At 42.2% G+C, this 22,974-nt stretch overlaps 1 protein-coding gene across 2 annotated transcripts in view; it reads left to right on the top strand.

The window, feature by feature from the left end:
* Positions 1-18,476: 18,476 nt before the first annotated feature.
* capzb (capping actin protein of muscle Z-line subunit beta) overlaps positions 18,477-22,974 on the top strand; it is a 38,856-nt gene continuing 34,358 nt past the window's right edge. Inside the window, exon 1 of one of the 2 annotated variants that reach the window (XM_079807455.1) lies at positions 18,477-18,696. In XM_079807455.1, coding sequence (XP_079663581.1) covers positions 18,694-18,696 — 3 coding nt within the window. In that variant the 5' untranslated portion in view covers positions 18,477-18,693. The remainder of the gene's footprint in view (positions 18,697-22,974) is intronic. The other variant, XM_079807454.1, reaches the window with a different exon arrangement.

Below are 22,974 nucleotides of genomic sequence, written 5' to 3' on the forward strand. Positions count from 1 at the left end.
GTTACTCTTGAGTGTTCTCTGAGCGTTACTCTTGAGTGTTCTCTGAGCGTTACTCTTGAGGGTTCTCTGAGTGTTACTCTTGAATGTTCTCTGAGCGTTACTCTTGAGTGTTCTCTGAGTGTTACTCTTGAGTGTTCTCTGAGCGTTACTCTTGAGTTTTCTCTGAGCGTTACTCTTGAGTGTTCTCTGAGCGTTACTCTTGAGTGTTCTCTGAGCGTTACTCTTGAGTGTTCTCTGAGTGTTACTCTTGAGTGTTCTCTGAGCGTTACTCTTGAGTGTTCTCTGAGTGTTACTCTTGAGTGTTCTCTGAGTGTTACTCTTGAGTGTTCTCTGAGCGTTACTCTTGAGTGTTCTCTGAGTGTTACTCTTGAGTGTTCTCTGAGTGTTACTCTTGAGTGTTCTCTGAGGGTTACTCTTGAGTGTTCTCTGAGCGTTACTCTTGAGTGTTCTCTGAGCGTTACTCTTGAGTGTTCTCTGAGCGTTACTCTTGAGTGTTCTCTGAGCGTTACTCTTGAGTGTTCTCTGAGTGTTACTCTTGAGTGTTCTCTGAGCGTTACTCTTGAGTGTTCTCTGAGGGTTACTCTTGAGTGTTCTCTGAGTGTTACTCTTGAGTGTTTCTCTGAGCGTTACTCTTGAGTGATTTCTGAGTGTTACTCTTGAGTGTTCTCTGAGTGTTACTCTTGAGGTGTTCTCTGAGCGTTACTCTTGAGTGTTCTCTGAGCGTTACTCTTGAGTGTTCTCTGAACGTTACTCTTGAGTGTTCTCTGAGTGTTACTCTAGAGTGTTCTCTGAGTGTTACTCTTGAGTGTTCTCTGAGCGTTACTCTTGAGGGTTCTCTGAGCGTTACTCTTGAGTGTTCTCTGAGCGTTACTCTTGAGTGTTCTCTGAGCGTTACTCTTGAGTGTTCTCTGAGCGTTACTCTTGAGTGTTCTCTGAGCGTTACTCTTGAGTGTTCTCTGAGCGTTACTCTTGAGTGTTCTCTGAGCGTTACTCTTGAGTGTTCTCTTAGTGTTACTCTTGAGTGTTCTCTGAGCGTTACTCTTGAGTGTTCTCTGAGCGTTATTCTTGAGGGTTCTCTGAGTGTTACTCTTGAATGTTCTCTGAGCGTTACTCTTGAGTGTTCTCTGAGCGTTACTCTTGAGTGTTCTCTGAGCGTTACTCTTGAGTGTTCTCTGAGCGTTACTCTTGAGTGTTCTCTGAGCGTTACTCTTGAGTGTTCTCTGAGTGTTACTCTTGAGTGTTCTCTGAGCATTACTCTTGAGTGTTCTCTGAGGATTACTCTTGAGTGTTCTCTGAGTGTTACTCTTGAGTGTTCTCTGAGCGTTACTCTTGAGTGATTTCTGAGTGTTACTCTTGAGTGTTCTCTGAGTGTTACTCTTGAGTGTTCTCTGAGCGTTACTCTTGAGTGTTCTCTGAGCGTTACTCTTGAGTGTTCTCTGAACGTTACTCTTGAGTGTTCTCTGAGTGTTACTCTAGAGTGTTCTCTGAGTGTTACTCTTGAGTGTTCTCTGAGCGTTACTCTTGAGGGTTCTCTGAGCGTTACTCTTGAGTGTTCTCTGAGCGTTACTCTTGAGTGTTCTCTGAGCGTTACTCTTGAGTGTTCTCTGAGTGTTACTCTTGAGTGTTCTCTGAGCGTTACTCTTGAGTGTTCTCTGAGCGTTACTCTTGAGTGTTCTCTGAGTGTTACTCTTGAGTGTTCTCTGAGCGTTACTCTTGAGTGTTCTCTTAGTGTTACTCTTGAGTGTTCTCTGAGTGTTACTCTTGAGTGTTCTCTGAGCGTTATTCTTGAGGGTTCTCTGAGTGTTACTCTTGAATGTTCTCTGAGCCTTACTCTTGAGTGTTCTCTGAGCGTTACTCTTGAGTGTTCTCTGAGCGTTACTCTTGAGTGTTCTCTGAGCGTTACTCTTGAGTGTTCTCTGAGCGTTACTCTTGAGTTTTCTCTGAGCGTTACTCTTGAGTGTTCTCTGAGCGTTACTCTTGAGTGTTCTCTGAGCGTTACTCTTGAGTGTTCTCTGAGTGTTACTCTTGAGTGTTCTCTGAGTGTTACTCTTGAGTGTTCTCTGAGTGTTACTCTTGAGTGTTCTCTGAGCGTTACTCTTGAGTGTTCTCTGAGCGTTACTCTTGAGTGTTCTCTGAGCGTTACTCTTGAGTGTTCTCTGAGTGTTACTCTTGAGTGTTCTCTGAGTGTTACTCTTGAGTGTTCTCTGAGCGTTACTCTTGAGTGTTCTCTGAGGGTTACTCTTGAGTGTTCTCTGAGTGTTACTCTTGAGTGTTCTCTGAGCGTTACTCTTGAGTGATTTCTGAGTGTTACTCTTGAGTGTTCTCTGAGTGTTACTCTTGAGTGTTCTCTGAGCGTTACTCTTGAGTGTTCTCTGAGCGTTACTCTTGAGTGTTCTCTGAGTGTTACTCTTGAGTGTTCTCTGAGCGTTACTCTTGAGTGTTCTCTGAGTGTTACTCTTGAGTGTTCTCTGAGTGTTACTCTTGAGTGTTCTCTGAGCGTTATTCTTGAGTGTTCTCTGAGCGTTACTCTTGAGTGTTCTCTGAGCGTTACTCTTGAGTGTTCTCTGAGCGTTACTCTTGAGTGTTCTCTGAGCGTTACTCTTGAGTGTTCTCTGAGCGTTACTCTTGAGTGTTCTCTGAGCGTTACTCTTGAGTGTTCTCTGAGCGTTACTCTTGAGTGTTCTCTGAGTGTTACTCTTGAGTTACTCTTGAGTACTCTTGAGCGTTACTCTTGAGTGTTCTCTGAGTGTTACTCTTGAGTGTTCTCTGAGCGTTACTCTTGAGTGTTCTCTGAGGGTTACTCTTGAGTGTTCTCTGAGCGTTACTCTTGAGTGTTCTCTGAGAGTTACTCTTGAGTGTTCTCTGAGCGTTACTCTTGAGTGTTCTCTGAGCGTTACTCTTGAGTGTTCTCTGAGTGTTACTCTTGAGTGTTCTCTGAGCGTTACTCTTGAGTGTTCTCTGAGCGTTACTCTTGAGTGTTCTCTGAGCGTTACTCTTGAGTGTTCTCTGAGTGTTACTCTTGAGTGTTCTCTGAGCGTTACTCTTGAGTGTTCTCTGAGTGTTACTCTTGAGTGTTCTCTGAGTGTTACTCTTGAGTGTTCTCTGAGTGTTACTCTTGAGTGTTCTCTGAGCGTTACTCTTGAGTGTTCTCTGAGCGTTACTCTTGAGTGTTCTCTGAGTGTTACTCTTGAGTGTTCTCTGAGCGTTACTCTTGAGTGTTCTCTGAGTGTTACTCTTGAGTGTTCTCTGAGCGTTACTCTTGAGTGTTCTCTGAGCGTTACTCTTGAGTGTTCTCTGAGCGTTACTCTTGAGTGTTCTCTGAGTGTTACTCTTGAATGTTCTCTGAGTGTTACTCTTGAGTGTTCTCTGAGTGTTACTCTTGAGTGTTCTCTGAGTGTTACTCTTGAGTGTTCTCTGAGCGTTACTCTTGAGTGTTCTCTGAGTGTTACTCTTGAGTGTTCTCTGAGTGTTACTCTTGAGTGTTCTCTGAGTGTTACTCTTGAGTGTTCTCTGAGCGTTACTCTTGAATGTTCTCTGAGCGTTACTCTTGAGTGTTCTCTGAGTGTTACTCTTGAGTGTTCTCAGAGTGTTACTCTTGAGTGTTCTCTGAGCGTTACTCTTGAGTGTTCTCTGAGTGTTACTCTTGAGTGTTCTCTGAGTGTTACTCTTGAGTGTTCTCTGAGCGTTACTCTTGAGTGTTCTCTGAGGGTTACTCTTGAGTGTTCTCTGAGTGTTACTCTTGAGTGTTCTCTGAGGGTTACTCTTGAGTGTTCTCTGAGTGTTACTCTTGAGTGTTCTCTGAGTGTTACTCTTGAGTGTTCTCTGAGCGTTACTCTTGAGTGTTCTCTGAGTGTTACTCTTGAGTGTTCTCTGAGTGTTACTCTTGAGTGTTCTCTGAGTGTTACTCTTGAGTGTTCTCTGAGCGTTACTCTTGAGTGTTCTCTGAGGGTTACTCTTGAGTGTTCTCTGAGTGTTACTCTTGAGTGTTCTCTGAGGGTTACTCTTGAATGTTCTCTGAGCGTTACTCTTGAGTGTTCTCTGAGTGTTACTCTAGAGTGTTCTCTGAGTGTTACTCTAGAGTGTTCTCTGAGCGTTACTCTAGAGTGTTTTCTGAGCGTTACTCTTGAGTGTTCTCTGAGCGTTACTCTTGAGTGTTCTCTGAGTGTTACTCTTGAGTGTTCTCTGAGCGTTACTCTTGAGTGTTCTCTGAGGGTTACTCTTGAGTGTTCTCTGAGCGTTACTCTTGAGTGTTCTCTGAGCGTTACTCTTGAGTGTTCTCTGAGTGTTACTCTTGAATGTTCTCTGAGTGTTACTCTTGAGTGTTCTCTGAGTGTTACTCTTGAGTGTTCTCTGAGTGTTACTCTTGAGTGTTCTCTGAGTGTTACTCTTGAGTGTTCTCTGAGTGTTACTCTTGAGTGTTCTCTGAGCGTTACTCTTGAATGTTCTCTGAGTGTTAATCTTGAGTGTTCTCTGAGTGTTACTCTTGAGTGTTCTCTGAGTGTTACTCTTGAGTGTTCTCTGAGTGTTACTCTTGAGTGTTCTCTGAGCGTTACTCTTGAGTGTTCTCTGAGGGTTACTCTTGAGTGTTCTCTGAGCGTTACTCTTGAGTGTTCTCTGAGTGTTACTCTTGAGTGTTCTCTGAGTGTTACTCTAGAGTGTTCTCTGAGCGTTACTCTTGAGTGTTCTCTGAGGGTTACTCTTGAATGTTCTCTGAGTGTTACTCTTGAGTGTTCTCTGAGTGTTACTCTTGAGTGTTCTCTGAGCGTTACTCTTGAGTGTTCTCTGAGCGTTACTCTTGAGTGTTCTCTGAGCGTTACTCTTGAGTGTTCTCTGAGGGTTACTCTTGAGTGTTCTCTGAGCGTTACTCTTGAGTGTTCTCTGAGCGTTACTCTTGAGTGTTCTCTGAGTGTTACTCTTGAATGTTCTCTGAGTGTTACTCTTGAGTGTTCTCTGAGTGTTACTCTTGAGTGTTCTCTGAGTGTTACTCTTGAGTGTTCTCTGAGTGTTACTCTTGAGTGTTCTCTGAGTGTTACTCTTGAGTGTTCTCTGAGCGTTACTCTTGAATGTTCTCTGAGTGTTACTCTTGAGTGTTCTCTGAGTGTTACTCTTGAGTGTTCTCTGAGTGTTACTCTTGAGTGTTCTCTGAGTGTTACTCTTGAGTGTTCTCTGAGCGTTACTCTTGAGTGTTCTCTGAGGGTTACTCTTGAGTGTTCTCTGAGCGTTACTCTTGAGTGTTCTCTGAGCGTTACTCTTGAGTGTTCTCTGAGTGTTACTCTTGAATGTTCTCTGAGTGTTACTCTTGAGTGTTCTCTGAGTGTTACTCTTGAGTGTTCTCTGAGTGTTACTCTTGAGTGTTCTCTGAGTGTTACTCTTGAGTGTTCTCTGAGTGTTACTCTTGAGTGTTCTCTGAGCGTTACTCTTGAGTGTTCTCTGAGCGTTACTCTTGAGTGTTCTCTGAGCGTTACTCTTGAGTGTTCTCTGAGCGTTACTCTTGAGTGTTCTCTGAGCGTTACTCTTGAATGTTCTCTGAGTGTTACTCTTGAGTGTTCTCTGAGTGTTACTCTTGAGTGTTCTCTGAGTGTTACTCTTGAGTGTTCTCTGAGCGTTACTCTTGAGTGTTCTCTGAGTGTTACTCTTGAGTGTTCTCTGAGTGTTACTCTTGAGTGTTCTCTGAGCGTTACTCTTGAGTGTTCTCTGAGGGTTACTCTTGAGTGTTCTCTGAGTGTTACTCTTGAGTGTTCTCTGAGGGTTACTCTTGAGTGTTCTCTGAGTGTTACTCTTGAGTGTTCTCTGAGTGTTACTCTTGAGTGTTCTCTGAGCGTTACTCTTGAGTGTTCTCTGAGTGTTACTCTTGAGTGTTCTCTGAGTGTTACTCTTGAGTGTTCTCTGAGCGTTACTCTTGAGTGTTCTCTGAGGGTTACTCTTGAGTGTTCTCTGAGTGTTACTCTAGAGTGTTCTCTGAGTGTTACTCTAGAGTGTTCTCTGAGCGTTACTCTAGAGTGTTCTCTGAGCGTTACTCTTGAGTGTTCTCTGAGTGTTACTCTTGAATGTTCTCTGAGCGTTACTCTTGAGTGTTCTCTGAGTGTTACTCTTGAGTGTTCTCTGAGCGTTACTCTTGAGTGTTCTCTGAGGGTTACTCTTGAGTGTTCTCTGAGTGTTACTCTTGAGTGTTCTCTGAGGGTTACTCTTGAATGTTCTCTGAGCGTTACTCTTGAGTGTTCTCTGAGTGTTACTCTAGAGTGTTCTCTGAGTGTTACTCTAGAGTGTTCTCTGAGCGTTACTCTAGAGTGTTTTCTGAGCGTTACTCTTGAGTGTTCTCTGAGCGTTACTCTTGAGTGTTCTCTGAGTGTTACTCTTGAGTGTTCTCTGAGCGTTACTCTTGAGTGTTCTCTGAGGGTTACTCTTGAGTGTTCTCTGAGCGTTACTCTTGAGTGTTCTCTGAGCGTTACTCTTGAGTGTTCTCTGAGTGTTACTCTTGAATGTTCTCTGAGTGTTACTCTTGAGTGTTCTCTGAGTGTTACTCTTGAGTGTTCTCTGAGTGTTACTCTTGAGTGTTCTCTGAGTGTTACTCTTGAGTGTTCTCTGAGTGTTACTCTTGAGTGTTCTCTGAGCGTTACTCTTGAATGTTCTCTGAGTGTTAATCTTGAGTGTTCTCTGAGTGTTACTCTTGAGTGTTCTCTGAGTGTTACTCTTGAGTGTTCTCTGAGTGTTACTCTTGAGTGTTCTCTGAGCGTTACTCTTGAGTGTTCTCTGAGGGTTACTCTTGAGTGTTCTCTGAGCGTTACTCTTGAGTGTTCTCTGAGTGTTACTCTTGAGTGTTCTCTGAGTGTTACTCTAGAGTGTTCTCTGAGCGTTACTCTTGAGTGTTCTCTGAGGGTTACTCTTGAATGTTCTCTGAGTGTTACTCTTGAGTGTTCTCTGAGTGTTACTCTTGAGTGTTCTCTGAGCGTTACTCTTGAGTGTTCTCTGAGCGTTACTCTTGAGTGTTCTCTGAGCGTTACTCTTGAGTGTTCTCTGAGGGTTACTCTTGAGTGTTCTCTGAGCGTTACTCTTGAGTGTTCTCTGAGCGTTACTCTTGAGTGTTCTCTGAGTGTTACTCTTGAATGTTCTCTGAGTGTTACTCTTGAGTGTTCTCTGAGTGTTACTCTTGAGTGTTCTCTGAGTGTTACTCTTGAGTGTTCTCTGAGTGTTACTCTTGAGTGTTCTCTGAGTGTTACTCTTGAGTGTTCTCTGAGCGTTACTCTTGAATGTTCTCTGAGTGTTACTCTTGAGTGTTCTCTGAGTGTTACTCTTGAGTGTTCTCTGAGTGTTACTCTTGAGTGTTCTCTGAGTGTTACTCTTGAGTGTTCTCTGAGCGTTACTCTTGAGTGTTCTCTGAGGGTTACTCTTGAGTGTTCTCTGAGCGTTACTCTTGAGTGTTCTCTGAGCGTTACTCTTGAGTGTTCTCTGAGTGTTACTCTTGAATGTTCTCTGAGTGTTACTCTTGAGTGTTCTCTGAGTGTTACTCTTGAGTGTTCTCTGAGTGTTACTCTTGAGTGTTCTCTGAGTGTTACTCTTGAGTGTTCTCTGAGTGTTACTCTTGAGTGTTCTCTGAGCGTTACTCTTGAGTGTTCTCTGAGCGTTACTCTTGAGTGTTCTCTGAGCGTTACTCTTGAGTGTTCTCTGAGCGTTACTCTTGAGTGTTCTCTGAGCGTTACTCTTGAATGTTCTCTGAGTGTTACTCTTGAGTGTTCTCTGAGTGTTACTCTTGAGTGTTCTCTGAGTGTTACTCTTGAGTGTTCTCTGAGCGTTACTCTTGAGTGTTCTCTGAGTGTTACTCTTGAGTGTTCTCTGAGTGTTACTCTTGAGTGTTCTCTGAGCGTTACTCTTGAGTGTTCTCTGAGGGTTACTCTTGAGTGTTCTCTGAGTGTTACTCTTGAGTGTTCTCTGAGGGTTACTCTTGAGTGTTCTCTGAGTGTTACTCTTGAGTGTTCTCTGAGTGTTACTCTTGAGTGTTCTCTGAGCGTTACTCTTGAGTGTTCTCTGAGTGTTACTCTTGAGTGTTCTCTGAGTGTTACTCTTGAGTGTTCTCTGAGCGTTACTCTTGAGTGTTCTCTGAGGGTTACTCTTGAGTGTTCTCTGAGTGTTACTCTAGAGTGTTCTCTGAGTGTTACTCTAGAGTGTTCTCTGAGCGTTACTCTAGAGTGTTCTCTGAGCGTTACTCTTGAGTGTTCTCTGAGTGTTACTCTTGAATGTTCTCTGAGCGTTACTCTTGAGTGTTCTCTGAGCGTTACTCTAGAGTGTTCTCTGAGCGTTACTCTTGAATGTTCTCTGAGTGTTACTCTAGAGTGTTCTCTGAGTGTTACTCTAGAGTGTTCTCTGAGCGTTACTCTTGAGTGTTCTCTGAGCGTTACTCTTGAGTGTTCTCTGAGTGTTACTCTAGAGTGTTCTCTGAGCGTTACTCTTGAATGTTCTCTGAGTGTTACTCTTGAATGTTCTCTGAGTGTTACTCTTGAGTGTTCTCTGAGCGTTACTCTTGAGTGTTCTCTGAGTGTTACTCTTGAATGTTCTCTGAGGGTTACTCTTGAGTGTTCTCTGAGTGTTACTCTTGAATGTTCTCTGAGTGTTACTCTAGAGTGTTCTCTGAGTGTTACTCTAGAGTGTTCTCTGAGCGTTACTCTAGAGTGTTCTCTGAGCGTTACTCTTGAATGTTCTCTGAGTGTTACTCTTGAATGTTCTCTGAGCGTTACTCTTGAGTGTTCTCTGAGTGTTACTCTTGAATGTTCTCTGAGTGTTACTCTAGAGTGTTCTCTGAGTGTTACTCTTGAATGTTCTCTGAGTGTTACTCTAGAGTGTTCTCTGAGTGTTACTCTAGAGTGTTCTCTGAGCGTTACTCTAGAGTGTTCTCTGAGCGTTACTCTTGAATGTTCTCTGAGTGTTACTCTTGAATGTTCTCTGAGCGTTACTCTTGAGTGTTCTCTGAGCGTTACTCTTGAATGTTCTCTGAGTGTTACTCTAGAGTGTTCTCTGAGTGTTACTCTTGAGTGTTCTCTGAGTGTTACTCTTGAGTGTTCTCTGAGCGTTACTCTTGAGTGTTCTCTGAGTGTTACTCTAGAGTGTTCTCTGAGCGTTACTCTTGAATGTTCTCTGAGTGTTACTCTTGAATGTTCTCTGAGTGTTACTCTTGAGTGTTCTCTGAGCGTTACTCTTGAGTGTTCTCTGAGTGTTACTCTTGAATGTTCTCTGAGGGTTACTCTTGAGTGTTCTCTGAGTGTTACTCTTGAATGTTCTCTGAGTGTTACTCTAGAGTGTTCTCTGAGTGTTACTCTAGAGTGTTCTCTGAGCGTTACTCTAGAGTGTTCTCTGAGCGTTACTCTTGAATGTTCTCTGAGTGTTACTCTTGAATGTTCTCTGAGCGTTACTCTTGAGTGTTCTCTGAGTGTTACTCTTGAATGTTCTCTGAGTGTTACTCTAGAGTGTTCTCTGAGTGTTACTCTTGAATGTTCTCTGAGTGTTACTCTAGAGTGTTCTCTGAGTGTTACTCTAGAGTGTTCTCTGAGCGTTACTCTAGAGTGTTCTCTGAGCGTTACTCTTGAATGTTCTCTGAGTGTTACTCTTGAATGTTCTCTGAGCGTTACTCTTGAGTGTTCTCTGAGCGTTACTCTTGAATGTTCTCTGAGTGTTACTCTAGAGTGTTCTCTGAGTGTTACTCTTGAGTGTTCTCTGAGCGTTACTCTTGAGTGTTCTCTGAGTGTTACTCTTGAATGTTCTCTGAGTGTTACTCTTGAGTGTTCTCTGAGTGTTACTCTTGAATGTTCTCTGAGCGTTACTCTTGAGTGTTCTCTGAGTGTTACTCTAGAGTGTTCTCTGAGTGTTACTCTAGAGTGTTCTCTGAGCGTTACTCTTGAGTGTTCTCTGAGTGTTACTCTTGAGTGTTCTCTGAGTGTTACTCTTGAGTGTTCTCTGAGTGTTACTCTTGAGTGTTCTCTGAGTGTTACTCTTGAGTGTTCTCTGAGTGTTACTCTTGAGTGTTCTCTGAGTGTTACTCTTGAGTGTTCTCTGAGTGTTACTCTAGAGTGTTCTCTGAGTGTTACTCTTGAGTGTTCTCTGAGCGTTACTCTTGAGTGTTCTCTGAGTGTTACTCTTGAATGTTCTCTGAGTGTTACTCTTGAGTGTTCTCTGAGTGTTACTCTTGAATGTTCTCTGAGCGTTACTCTTGAGTGTTCTCTGAGTGTTACTCTAGAGTGTTCTCTGAGTGTTACTCTAGAGTGTTCTCTGAGCGTTACTCTTGAGTGTTCTCTGAGTGTTACTCTTGAGTGTTCTCTGAGTGTTACTCTTGAGTGTTCTCTGAGTGTTACTCTTGAGTGTTCTCTGAGTGTTACTCTTGAGTGTTCTCTGAGTGTTACTCTTGAGTGTTCTCTGAGTGTTACTCTAGAGTGTTCTCTGAGCGTTACTCTTGAATGTTCTCTGAGTGTTACTCTAGAGTGTTCTCTGAGTGTTACTCTTGAGTGTTCTCTGAGCGTTACTCTTGAGTGTTCTCTGAGTGTTACTCTTGAATGTTCTCTGAGTGTTACTCTTGAGTGTTCTCTGAGTGTTACTCTTGAATGTTCTCTGAGCGTTACTCTTGAGTGTTCTCTGAGTGTTACTCTAGAGTGTTCTCTGAGTGTTACTCTAGAGTGTTCTCTGAGCGTTACTCTTGAGTGTTCTCTGAGTGTTACTCTTGAGTGTTCTCTGAGTGTTACTCTTGAGTGTTCTCTGAGTGTTACTCTTGAGTGTTCTCTGAGTGTTACTCTTGAGTGTTCTCTGAGTGTTACTCTTGAGTGTTCTCTGAGCGTTACTCTTGAGTGTTCTCTGAGTGTTACTCTTGAATGTTCTCTGAGTGTTACTCTTGAATGTTCTCTGAGTGTTACTCTTGAGTGTTCTCTGAGTGTTACTCTTGAATGTTCTCTGAGTGTTACTCTTGAATGTTCTCTGAGTGTTACTCTTGAGTGTTCTCTGAGTGTTACTCTTGAATGTTCTCTGAGTGTTACTCTTGAATGTTCTCTGAGCGTTACTCTTGAGTGTTCTCTGAGTGTTACTCTAGAGTGTTCTCTGAGTGTTACTCTAGAGTGTTCTCTGAGCGTTACTCTTGAGTGTTCTCTGAGTGTTACTCTTGAGTGTTCTCTGAGTGTTACTCTTGAGTGTTCTCTGAGTGTTACTCTTGAGTGTTCTCTGAGTGTTACTCTTGAGTGTTCTCTGAGTGTTACTCTAGAGTGTTCTCTGAGTGTTACTCTTGAGTGTTCTCTGAGTGTTACTCTTGAGTGTTCTCTGAGCGTTACTCTTGAGTGTTCTCTGAGTGTTACTCTTGAGTGTTCTCTGAGTGTTACTCTTGAGTGTTCTCTGAGTGTTACTCTAGAGTGTTCTCTGAGTGTTACTCTAGAGTGTTCTCTGAGCGTTACTCTTGAGTGTTCTCTGAGTGTTACTCTTGAGTGTTCTCTGAGCGTTACTCTTGAGTGTTCTCTGAGCGTTACTCTTGAATGTTCTCTGAGCGTTACTCTTGAGTGTTCTCTGAGCGTTACTCTTGAATGTTCTCTGAGCGTTACTCTTGAGTGTTCTCTGAGCGTTACTCTTGAATGTTCTCTGAGCGTTACTCTTGAGTGTTCTCTGAGCGTTACTCTTGAGTGTTCTCTGAGTGTTACTCTTGAGTGTTCTCTGAGTGTTACTCTTGAGTGTTCTCTGAGCGTTACTCTTGAGTGTTCTCTGAGTGTTACTCTTGAGTGTTCTCTGAGCGTTACTCTTGAGTGTTCTCTGAGCGTTACTCTTGAGTGTTCTCTGAGCGTTACTCTTGAGTGTTCTCTGAGTGTTACTCTTGAGTGTTCTCTGAGTGTTACTCTTGTAATGTTTTAGTGCTAACGTTGTGAGAACATTATTAAAAACTAGATAAGTTTAAACGAATGCTCTAATAACGTTACTGGAAGAACGTTTGTTCACAGCTTTGAGCGAATGTTCAGCTGGACTCACTGTGCACTTTCACTATATGCACAAGAGCAGCGTGAACATTCGGCTAACTTTCCTCTTTTATGTTCAGGAACGTGAGTTTGAAACGAGTGTGAATGAACGATGACAGAAGGTTGATGTGTGTGTGTGGAGCGGCTGTGATGCATGAAGGGTCTGAATTCCTGCGCTGTCATGACGTGTGTGAGCGATCGCTTCAGCAGAATCTGTCAGACACGCAGCGACACGTTCACCTGTCTGTCTCTCTGCAGGTGAGGCTCGTGTTGCCCTGTCTGTCTCTCTGCAGGTGAGGCTTGTGTTGAGACTCTCACCTGTTAGTAATAAGAGCTGAGCTCCGACTGCAACAGCGCTCTAGAACATTCCTCACATTCTGCTGCAGTGGGGGGCTAACACACACACACACACACACACACACACTCTCTCACTGTAGCATGTTTTAATGACGTGGGGTCTGACAGTGACCTCTGACCTCAAACCCTGTAAACGGCACATGTCAGCCATACGCCTAGCAGTGACATCACGACACATCAGAAAGCATTTATTGGATAATAAACGCATAAACAGCTGAATCCCGACGGACGGCAGGTCACACCGCGTTCTGTTGGAGTCTGTACCGAGAGTTATGTGAAGGTTCAGTGAATGAACGGCCTGATGGAGAAGAGCTGCGCCCTCTCTCTCTCTCTCTCTCTCTCTCTCTCCCTCTCTCTCTCTCTCTCTCTCTCTCTCTCTCTCTCTCTCTCTCTCTCTCTCTCTCTCTCTCTCTCTCTCTCTCTCTCTCTCTCTCTCTAATTGGATTCAGAGCCGCTGAGCGCGGGCGTCCCGCTGCTGCGCCGATTACACAACTTACAAATGTCAAACAAAACCGCAAAACACCAAACAACATCCCCTCGACTTCATTAGTGAGGGAAATACCACAGAGCCGGATCCAGACGCCCCTCCCGCCATCTGCTCATCCACAGCTTCCCTACGGTCACATGACCTCGGCACAGAGCCATCAGCGCACACACACAATACACACACAAAAACACCTTTTCTGACTCTTCCCTCAGAACTCTGAGTTTACAGCTCACATTTCTGGTTTGTTTCCACCACAGGATAAAAAAAGGTCATTGCGATTTTTTTTCCCCTTGTAGTTGTCTATATCTTTTTTTCCCAAAGGATTGCCAATTTATACTTCACAATTTTAACTGTTTTTCTAACAATTGTGAGTTTATATCTTGTCATTTTGAAAGTATAAACAATTCTGACTTTTTAATGAATTGAGTTTACATTTACAATTCTGTTTTTTCTTTCCGCCACAGGATACCAAAAAAACGCTACTTTTTTATTGTAGTTACAAGCTTATTGTAACTTTTTTTCTCACAATTGTAAGTTTATATCTCGTAATTGGAAGTTATAAACTCGTAATTTTGATTTACATTTCGCAATTCTGTTTTTTGTTTCTGCCACAAGATAAAAAAAACTTTTTTTTTTGTTGCGAGTTTATATCTCATAATTTTACCTTTTCTCTCACAATTGTGAGGTTTTTATATCTCGTAATAAAACAATTCTGACTTTTGATACCAAAACTTGATTAAAAAAAACTTTTTTATAGTAGTTACAAGTTTATATCTCGTAATTCAAAGGTATAAATTGTGATTTACATTTCGCAATTCAGTTTTTTGTTTCCGCCACAGGATAAAAAAAATTACGACTTTTTTTGTAGTTGTGAGTTTACATCTCACAATTTTTACCCTTTTTCAAAGAATTGCAAATTTATATTTCACAATTTTACCTTTTCTCTCACAATTGTGATCTCGTAATTGGAAAGTATAAACTCGTAATTGTGATTGACATTTCACAATTCTGTTTTTAATTAATTGAGAGTTTACATTTCGCAATTCTGTTTTTTTTTCCGCCACAGGATAAAAAATTGCAACATTTTTTGTACTCGCGAGTTTATCGCAATTTTGACTTGTTTCAAAGAATTGTGCGGTTTTATCTTGTAATTGAAAGCTATAAACTCGTAATTGTGATTTACATTTCGCAATTCAGTTTTTTGTTTCTGCCACAGGATAAAAAAATGTAATAGCGATTTTTTTTTCTTTTTCTTGTAGTTGTGTTTATATCTCGCAATTTGAAGTTTTTAGCGATTTACATTTCACAATTCGGAGTTTTTTCTGAAAGTTTACATTTCGCAATTCAGTTTTTTGTTTCTGCCACAACATAAAAAAATTACGCCTTTTTTTGTAGTTGCAAGTTTATATCTCACAATTTTTTCCATTTTTCAAAGAATTGCGAATTTACATTTCACACTTTTACCTTTTGTCTCACAACTGTGAGGTTTTTTATCTCGTAATTGGAAGGTATAAACTCGTAATTGTGATTGACATTTCACAAATCTGTTTTTAATGAATTGAAAGTTACCATTTCACAATTGTGACGTCAATTCTGTTTTTTTCCGCCACAGGATAAAAAATTGCAACATTTTTTGTAATCGTGAGTTTATCGCAATTTTGACTTGTTTCAAAGAATTGTGCGGTTTTATCTTGTAATTGAAAGCTATAAACTCGTAATTGTGATTTATATTTCGCAATTCAGTTTTTTGTTTCTGCCACAGGATAAAAAATGTAATAGCGATTTTTTTTTCTTGTAGTTGTGTTTATATCTCGCAATTTGGAGTTTTTTGCGATTTACATTTCACAATTCTGACTTTTTTCCGAAAGTTTACATTTCGCAATTCAGTTTTTTGTTTCTGCCACTGGACTTTTTTTGTAGTTGCGAGTGAATGTCTCGCAATTTGTACTTTTTTTTCCAAAATTTTGTTTTTTGTTCCCGCCCTAAATAAAAAAGGATAAAAAACATTGGAACTTTTTTTTTGTAGTTACAAGTTTGAGTTAATTTGACCTTTTCTCTCACAATTGTGAGGTTTACCTCGTAATTTTGAAGGTATAAACTCGTAATTGCGATTTACATTTCGCAATTTTGACTTTTTTTCCTCAAAGAATTGAGAATTTACATTTTAACAATTCTCTCCAAATTATGAGTTTATATATCAGCCAGTTTAGATCTAATTTTGTTGACCAAATAAAGCGTCAAGACGATGTTATTTCTGATTAAATACATCGCACTGGGAATAAAGCGTCACATCAAGCGCAGTGCATTATGGGAAACTGCACAGATGAACAGCAGAACAGACCGTGTCTACGCCGCAAGCTAGCGACGCAGAAAAACAATGATTTTAACAGGAATGTTGTTGTTTCGCAGACGTCTCTCTGAAGCCTGAGCGTAAGAGCTTCAAGACTTCAGTTTGGCAGAACGCGAGCCTAAACACACACACACACACACACACATGCGAGCAGCGGCCCTGAGGGTAAAACTGCTCTCTAATCTTTCATTTCTCCGTCCGTCCAGCTCATATTATCAGCCATCTTTTTTCACTTTTTGCTCGAGATGTTTTACGATTCAATCTCGTCCAGGACAGAGAAGTTAAATCAAACACATTAAAAACACGTGTGGGTCTGACCCAGACACGCCAACACACACACACACACACACACACACAGCAAGGAAACAAACTACGGGAACGCAAAGCTTGTGTTCCAAAATCAGCGCAATTCATAACGCGCCACATTCCTCGCATTGTTGCGGCGTGCGCGGAAGCTCTAGCGCCCCCTGGAGGGCACGCGAGTGTGTGCGGCCTCTGGCCTGAAGGGGAAGCTGCGCTGTGGAGTTTGTTTGTTTGAAATGCAGTTTGACTGACACGCACATTCATAACACGCCGAAACGAGATAAACCCCTTGTCATGAGACATCTACTTTACAGAGTTAGTGAAGAGAGAAGTGGAATGAAGGGTTTTAATCACAGCAGGCGTGCCCGAACGGGCCGATAGCAGCGGGTCTGGATTAATCACTCAATCGCATTTTTACTGGGAAATACTCATGTTTGTCATCGCATTACATGGCCAGGAAGCATTACATATCATAGTTTCATATCAGTACAAATAAACACCTGGATTATTTATATTAGTTCAAAAAGCATAGGTTAATATTGGTGATTCATTCATTTAAAGGCACAGTGTGTAATTATTGGTCTCAAAGGCGTGTCTTGAGTCTTGAGTGGGCGGAGCTTTTATTCTGCCGCTACTTCCGCTCATGCGTGTGTGTGTGTTTGATCCTCTCACACACATGTGAGTGTGTTAAAGTGATGTTGTAATGTTGGCTGGGCGCTACTATGAGACACTTGTTCACACTGCAGTGAGCGAGATCATATGAGGCGGTAAAACATGGCATTCTGGGTAAATCAACACCAGCAGATTCACACAATCAGACTAACTGTGTTGAGCTGGAGAACAATGAGGAGTTTCTGTCCATCAATGATCCAAACAGTGGCTAATAAAACACAGCAGATATTAAAGCGCCGCTAGTGTTGCCATGGTTACCGCACAATAACACCGGCGGGCGACGTGGGGATGATGTCACTGATGGGCGACGCACACACACACACACACACACACGGGCCGTGTCCTGGGGAAAATCACTGATTTAAATATTCACATTTGGGATAAAGTCAACACAATATATAACTCTGATCTAGTGGATATTGGGCGTTTTAATCCTATAATCTTACATATTGTGCCTTTAATCAATATATAATGATATTATCACAAGATTTGTGTTTAGTATTTAGGTGTTATATTTCACTAGGGTGTTCTTATAAATAAATTAGCATAATGTAGTAAATTAATTAAACTGATAACTATCATTCCAAAACACTAAAAAAATTAAGTGCAAGAAAAATTATAGAACTTTAAATTTACTGTAAAGCAACTAATCTTTTTATATACAAAATAAAGTGGTAGAAAATCAAAGCCGTCAAAATCAAATAGAGTTGCTAAACATTTTTAAATACCGCTCCACCGTAACGCAAAGCCCAGTTTCACAACGGGTTTCACGAGATGAGTTCTGAGTGTTTTTAAGCTTTAGAATGATTTTTTTTTTTATTTCAAAAAATATAAATGTAACATTTCAGAAGATTCAAATGTTTGACTCTTTGAAAAGTTCCATAACATCATGAAACATAACAAAAATGGATATACATGTGTCCTCAAAATAAAGAAGAGGAGTTTAATTCTTTGTAAATGTCCATATTCTCAATTGCTTTGCGGTTTGAGAGTCATATAATTTTCATGTCAGCCTAGAAATGGGTGATATTGGGAATCCTATCAGACCATTTACATTTGTGTGTGTAAAACTTACCAAGTAATATTATAAGATTTAATATAAAAAGAAACCTATTTATGATAATTACATAAACGTGGAAAAAAGCGCGAAGATATCGCGCCACCAGATCGCTCACAGTTACAGCTTATTAGATGGATATTTGAATAAATGACCACATTCGTGTTTGTTTGCCATGATCATGACATTTGCAGCTCCATTATATCAATATAATGTCACAGACGCGTCTCGGTCCAGCGAGTAAACTTCTTGCTGTAGTTTATGTCGTGTATAATATCTGAGGTAATAGTGCCCGCGCTCCCACTGAGCATCCGCCATCGGCACGATCTCGCGAGAGTTCCGCGTCCTCCTCTATCTGCAGAATGTAGAGAATCTCGCGAGAATGTAGAGCGGCACCCTGACTGGGTTCTCACATCTGACAAAACTACATTTATAAAATATGAAACATAAGTGAAATATTAATAACATGTATTTTAATTCCGTTATCACCGCATTTGCCCCGTTTAAATTATGAATACGCTTTAATTATCTTATGGGATGTATTTTAATGGGTTTAAAAACCTCAGATGCACTGATTTCTTCATACACAGGATGTTTTATTATTTATTTATATGTATTTATATTTAGTTAGTCTAGCTGAAGAATATACAATACCTGCACTTAAAAACATAACATAATTTATATTAATAATTGATCAAACATGTAATGTAATGCTAATGCAACATGTATATCTAATTAATTTACATCTATCTATCTATCTATCTATCTATCTATCTATCTATCTATCTATCTATCTATCTATCTATCTATCTATCTATCTGTCTATCTGTCTGTCTGTCTGTCTGTCTGTCTGTCTGTCTGTCTGTCTATCTATCTATCTATCTGTCTGTCTGTCTGTCTGTCTGTCTGTCTGTCTGTCTGTCTGTCTGTCTGTCTATCTATCTATCTATCTATCTATCTATCTATCTATCTATCTATCTATCTATCTATCTGTCTGTCTATCTATCTATCTATCTATCTATCTATCTATCTATCTATCTATCTATCTATCTATCTATCTATCTATCTATCTATCTATCTATCTATCTATCTATCTATCTATCTATCTATCTATCTATCTATCTGTCTAAAGTTAAATGTTGTGTTATTGTGAAGACTTCATGTTTTCTCGCTGCTCTCTGACGCCCCCTACCGCCCGCGCCCCGCCCTCCTCGGTTCAGCCACGCCCCTAATCTTCTATATTTGGCCATGCCTTACTAAAGCGCTTGTGATTGGTCCGTGTAGCATCGCAGCGGAATGACCCGGATGTGCATCGCGCCCCTCCCCCGCTGGAGCCCGGATGAGGAAGTGAAGCGCTGACAGGGCTGGGTTCCGTCAGAGAGTCGAAGCCGAACCGCGTCCAGACAGACTGAAACCGACCCGCTCAGCGACCCGAACCCGCCGCCGAACCCGCCTCAGCCCCGCCTCAGCCCCGCAGACACCGCGCCCGAGCGCCGCAGACATGGTGAGAGCCGCCGGGGCCGATGCCCGTTTTAGGAAGAGCCGCGCAGCGCCTCCAGAATCTGAGCCGAGCAACACACACACACACACACACACACACACACACACACACACACACACACACACACACACACACACACACACACACACACTCACACTCACACACACACACACACACACACACACACACACACACACACACACACACACACACACACACACACACACACACACACTCACACTCACACTCACACACTCTAATATTAAACACACCGAATCCTCCAAAACACGCAGAAACCACAGCAAACAGTGACGCGAGGCGCTCTCGGGGGTTGTTTGTTTGTGTGTGTTTGTGTGTGTTTGTGAGCTTTAGGGAGTATTATGGTCTGTGTGTGATAGAGATTGAGTATTAAAGAGTGTGTGTGTCAGGTGTGGGGGGTTAGGGTCAGTGTGTTCGGGTGTGTGTGACTCTCGGTGTGTGTGTGTGTGTGTGTGTGTGTGTGTGTGTGTGTGTGTGTGTAATGTTGGCTTTCCTCGACTCGAGTGTTATTTCTGAGGGATTTGGTTTCAGGCTTTTGGGAGTTAATAATATATATATGTATGTGTGTGTGTGTGTGTGTGTGTGTGTGTGTATATTACAATATTTAGTGTTGTGTCTTCGAGTTCAGTCTTTACTGTTTGTTTAGTTTAATTTGTGATACATTTTTTACTTAACGGCACAATATGTAAGATTTTAGGATTGAAATATCCACTAGAACAATATTGTGTTAACTCGCAAATGTTTCCCAGAATGTTTAAATCCAGAGAAATCAGTGATTTATTTTGTATTATATAACTCTGCGTTACGGTGGAGCGGTATTTAAAACCCTATAGCAGCTCTATTTGATTTTGACGGCTTTGATTTTTTGTATATAAAAATATTAGTTGCTTTACAGTAAATTTAAAGTTCTATAACTTTTCTTACACTTCATATTTTAAGTGTTTTGCAGTGACAGTTATCAGTTTAATTAATTTACTACATTCGTAGATGCTAATTTATTTGAGAACACCCTAATAAAATATAACACCCAAATACAAATATCATTAGATATTGATTAAAGGCACAATATGTAAGATTATATGATTAAAACGCCCAATATAGATCAGTTTTATATATTGTGTTGACTTTATCCCAAATGTGTCCCATAATGTGTAAATCAGTGATTTTCCCCAGGACGTGTGTGTGTGTGTGTGTGTGTGTGTGTGTGTGTGTGTGTGTGTGTGTGTGCGTCGCCCATCAGTGACATCATCCCCTCTGGTGTTATTGTGTGGTAACCATGGCAACACTAGCGGCGCTTTAATATCTGCTGTGTTTTATTAGCCACTGTTTGGATCATTGATGGACAGAAACTCCTCATTGTTCTCCAGCTCAACACAGTTAGTCTGATTGTGTAAATCTGCTGTTGTTGATTTACCCAGAATGCCATGTTTTACCGCCTCATATGATCTCACTCACTGCAGTGTGAACAAGTGTCGAGTAATTACACACTGTGCCTTTAAGTCGTGCAGATTTCGAGGTTATTTTGGGATGTGTGTTCTGTCAGAGTGTGTGATGGTGTGTGTGTTCTGTCAGAGTGTGTGATGGTGTGTGTTCTGTCAGAGTGTGTGATGGTGTGTGTGTTCTGTCAGAGTGTGTGATGGTGTGTGTGTTCTGTCAGAGTGTGTGATGGTGTGTGTGTTCTGTCAGATGGGCTTTGAGTGTGTGATGGTGTGTGTGTGTTCTGTCAGAGTGTGTGATGGTGTGTGTGTTCTGTCAGATGGGCTTTGAGTGTGTGATGGTGTGTGTGTGTGTGTTCTGTCAGAGTGTGTGATGGTGTGTGTGTGTGTTCTGTCAGAGTGTGTGATGGTGTGTGTGTGTGTGTTCTGTCAGATGGGCTTTGAGTGTGTGATGGTGTGTGTGTGTGTTCTGTCAGAGTGTGTGATGGTGTGTGTGTGTGTTCTGTCAGAGTGTGTGATGGTGTGTGTGTGTGTTCTGTCAGAGTGTGTGATGGTGTGTGTGTGTGTTCTGTCAGAGTGTGTGATGGTGTGTGTGTGTGTTCTGTCAGAGTGTGTGATGGTGTGTGTGTGTTCTGTCAGAGTGTGTGATGGTGTGTGTGTGTGTGTTCTGTCAGAGTGTGTGATGGTGTGTGTGTGTTCTGTCAGAGTGTGTGATGGTGTGTGTGTGTTCTGTCAGAGTGTGTGATGGTGTGTGTGTGTGTTCTGTCAGATGGGCTTTGAGTGTGTGATGGTGTGTGTGTTCTGTCAGAGTGTGTGATGGTGTGTGTGTGTGTTCTGTCAGAGTGTGTGATGGTGTGTGTGTTCTATCAGATGGGCTTTGAGTGTGTGATGGTGTGTGTGTGTGTGTGTGTTCTGTCAGAGTGTGTGATGGTGTGTGTGTGTTCTGTCAGAGTGTGTGATGGTGTGTGTGTGTGTTCTGTCAGAGTGTGTGATGGTGTGTGTGTGTTCTGTCAGAGTGTGTGATGGTGTGTGTGTGTTCTGTCAGATGGGCTTTGAGTGTGTGATGGTGTGTGTGTGTGTGTGTGTGTTCTGTCAGGCTGTGTGTGTGTGTGTGTGTGTTCTGTCAGGGTGTGTGTGTGTGTGTGTGTGTTCTGTCAGAGTGTGTGATGGTGTGTGTGTGTTCTGTCAGATGGGCTCTGAGTGTGTGATGGTGTGTGTGTGTGTGTGTGTGTGTGTGTGTGTGTGTTCTGTCAGAGTGTGTGATGGTGTGTGTGTGTTCTGTCAGATGGGCTCTGAGTGTGTGATGGTGTGTGTGTGTGTGTGTGTGTGTGTGTGTTCTGTCAGATGGGCTCTGAGTGTGTGATGGTGTGTGTGTTCTGTCAGAGTGTGTGATGGTGTGTGTGTTCTGTCAGAGTGTGTGATGGTGTGTGTGTGTTCTGTCAGAAGGGCTTTGAGTGTGTGATGGTGTGTGTGTGTGTGTGTGTTCTGTCAGAGTGTGTGATGGTGTGTGTGTGTTCTGTCAGATGGGCTCTGAGTGTGTGATGGTGTGTGTGTGTGTGTGTGTGTGTGTGTGTGTTCTGTCAGAGTGTGTGATGGTGTGTGTGTGTTCTGTCAGATGGGCTCTGAGTGTGTGTGTGTGTGTTCTGTCAGAGTGTGTGATGGTGTGTGTGTTCTGTCAGAGTGTGTGTGTGTTCTGTCAGAGTGTGTGATGGTGTGTGTGTTCTGTCAGAGTGTGTGATGGTGTGTGTGTGTTCTGTCAGATGGGCTTTGAGTGTGTGATGGTGTGTGTGTGTCAGATGGGCTTTGAGTGTGTGATGGTGTGTGTGTGTTCTGTCAGAGTGTGTGATGGTGTGTGTGTGTTCTGTCAGAGCGTGTGATGGTGTGTGTGTGTTCTGTCAGATGGGCTCTGAGTGTGTGATGGTGTGTGTGTGTGTGTGTGTGTGTGTGTGTGTGTGTTCTGTCAGAGTGTGTGATGGTGTGTGTGTGTTCTGTCAGAGTGTGTGATGGTGTGTGTGTTCTGTCAGATGGGCTTTGAGTGTGTGATGGTGTGTGTGTTCTGTCAGAGTGTGTGATGGTGTGTGTGTTCTGTCAGATGGGCTTTGAGTGTGTGATGGTGTGTGTGTTCTGTCAGATGGGCTTTGAGTGTGTGATGGTGTGTGTGTGTTCTGTCAGAGTGTGTGATGGTGTGTGTGTTCTGTCAGATGGGCTTTGAGTGTGTGATGGTGTGTGTGTTCTGTCAGATGGGCTTTGAGTGTGTGATGGTGTGTGTGTTCTGTCAGAGTGTGTGATGGTGTGTGTGTTCTGTCAGGTGGGCTTTGAGTGTGTGATGGTGTGTGTGTTCTGTCAGGTGGGCTTTGAGTGTGTGATGGTGTGTGTGTTCTGTCAGAGTGTGTGATGGTGTGTGTGTGTTCTGTCAGATGGGCTTTGAGTGTGTGATGGTGTGTGTGTGTCAGATGGGCTTTGAGTGTGTGATGGTGTGTGTGTTCTGTCAGAGTGTGTGATGGTGTGTGTGTGTTCTGTCAGAGTGTGTGATGGTGTGTGTGTTCTGTCAGATGGGCTTTGAGTGTGTGATGGTGTGTGTGTTCTGTCAGAGTGTGTGATGGTGTGTGTGTTCTGTCAGATGGGCTTTGAGTGTGTGATGGTGTGTGTGTTCTGTCAGAGTGTGTGATGGTGTGTGTGTTCTGTCAGATGGGCTTTGAGTGTGTGATGGTGTGTGTGTTCTGTCAGAGTGTGTGATGGTGTGTGTGTTCTGTCAGATGGGCTTTGAGTGTGTGATGGTGTGTGTGTTCTGTCAGATGGGCTTTGA

Source organism: Gobio gobio (genome assembly GCF_949357685.1).
Source record: "Gobio gobio genome assembly, chromosome: 24".
NCBI lineage: Eukaryota > Metazoa > Chordata > Actinopteri > Cypriniformes > Gobionidae > Gobio > Gobio gobio.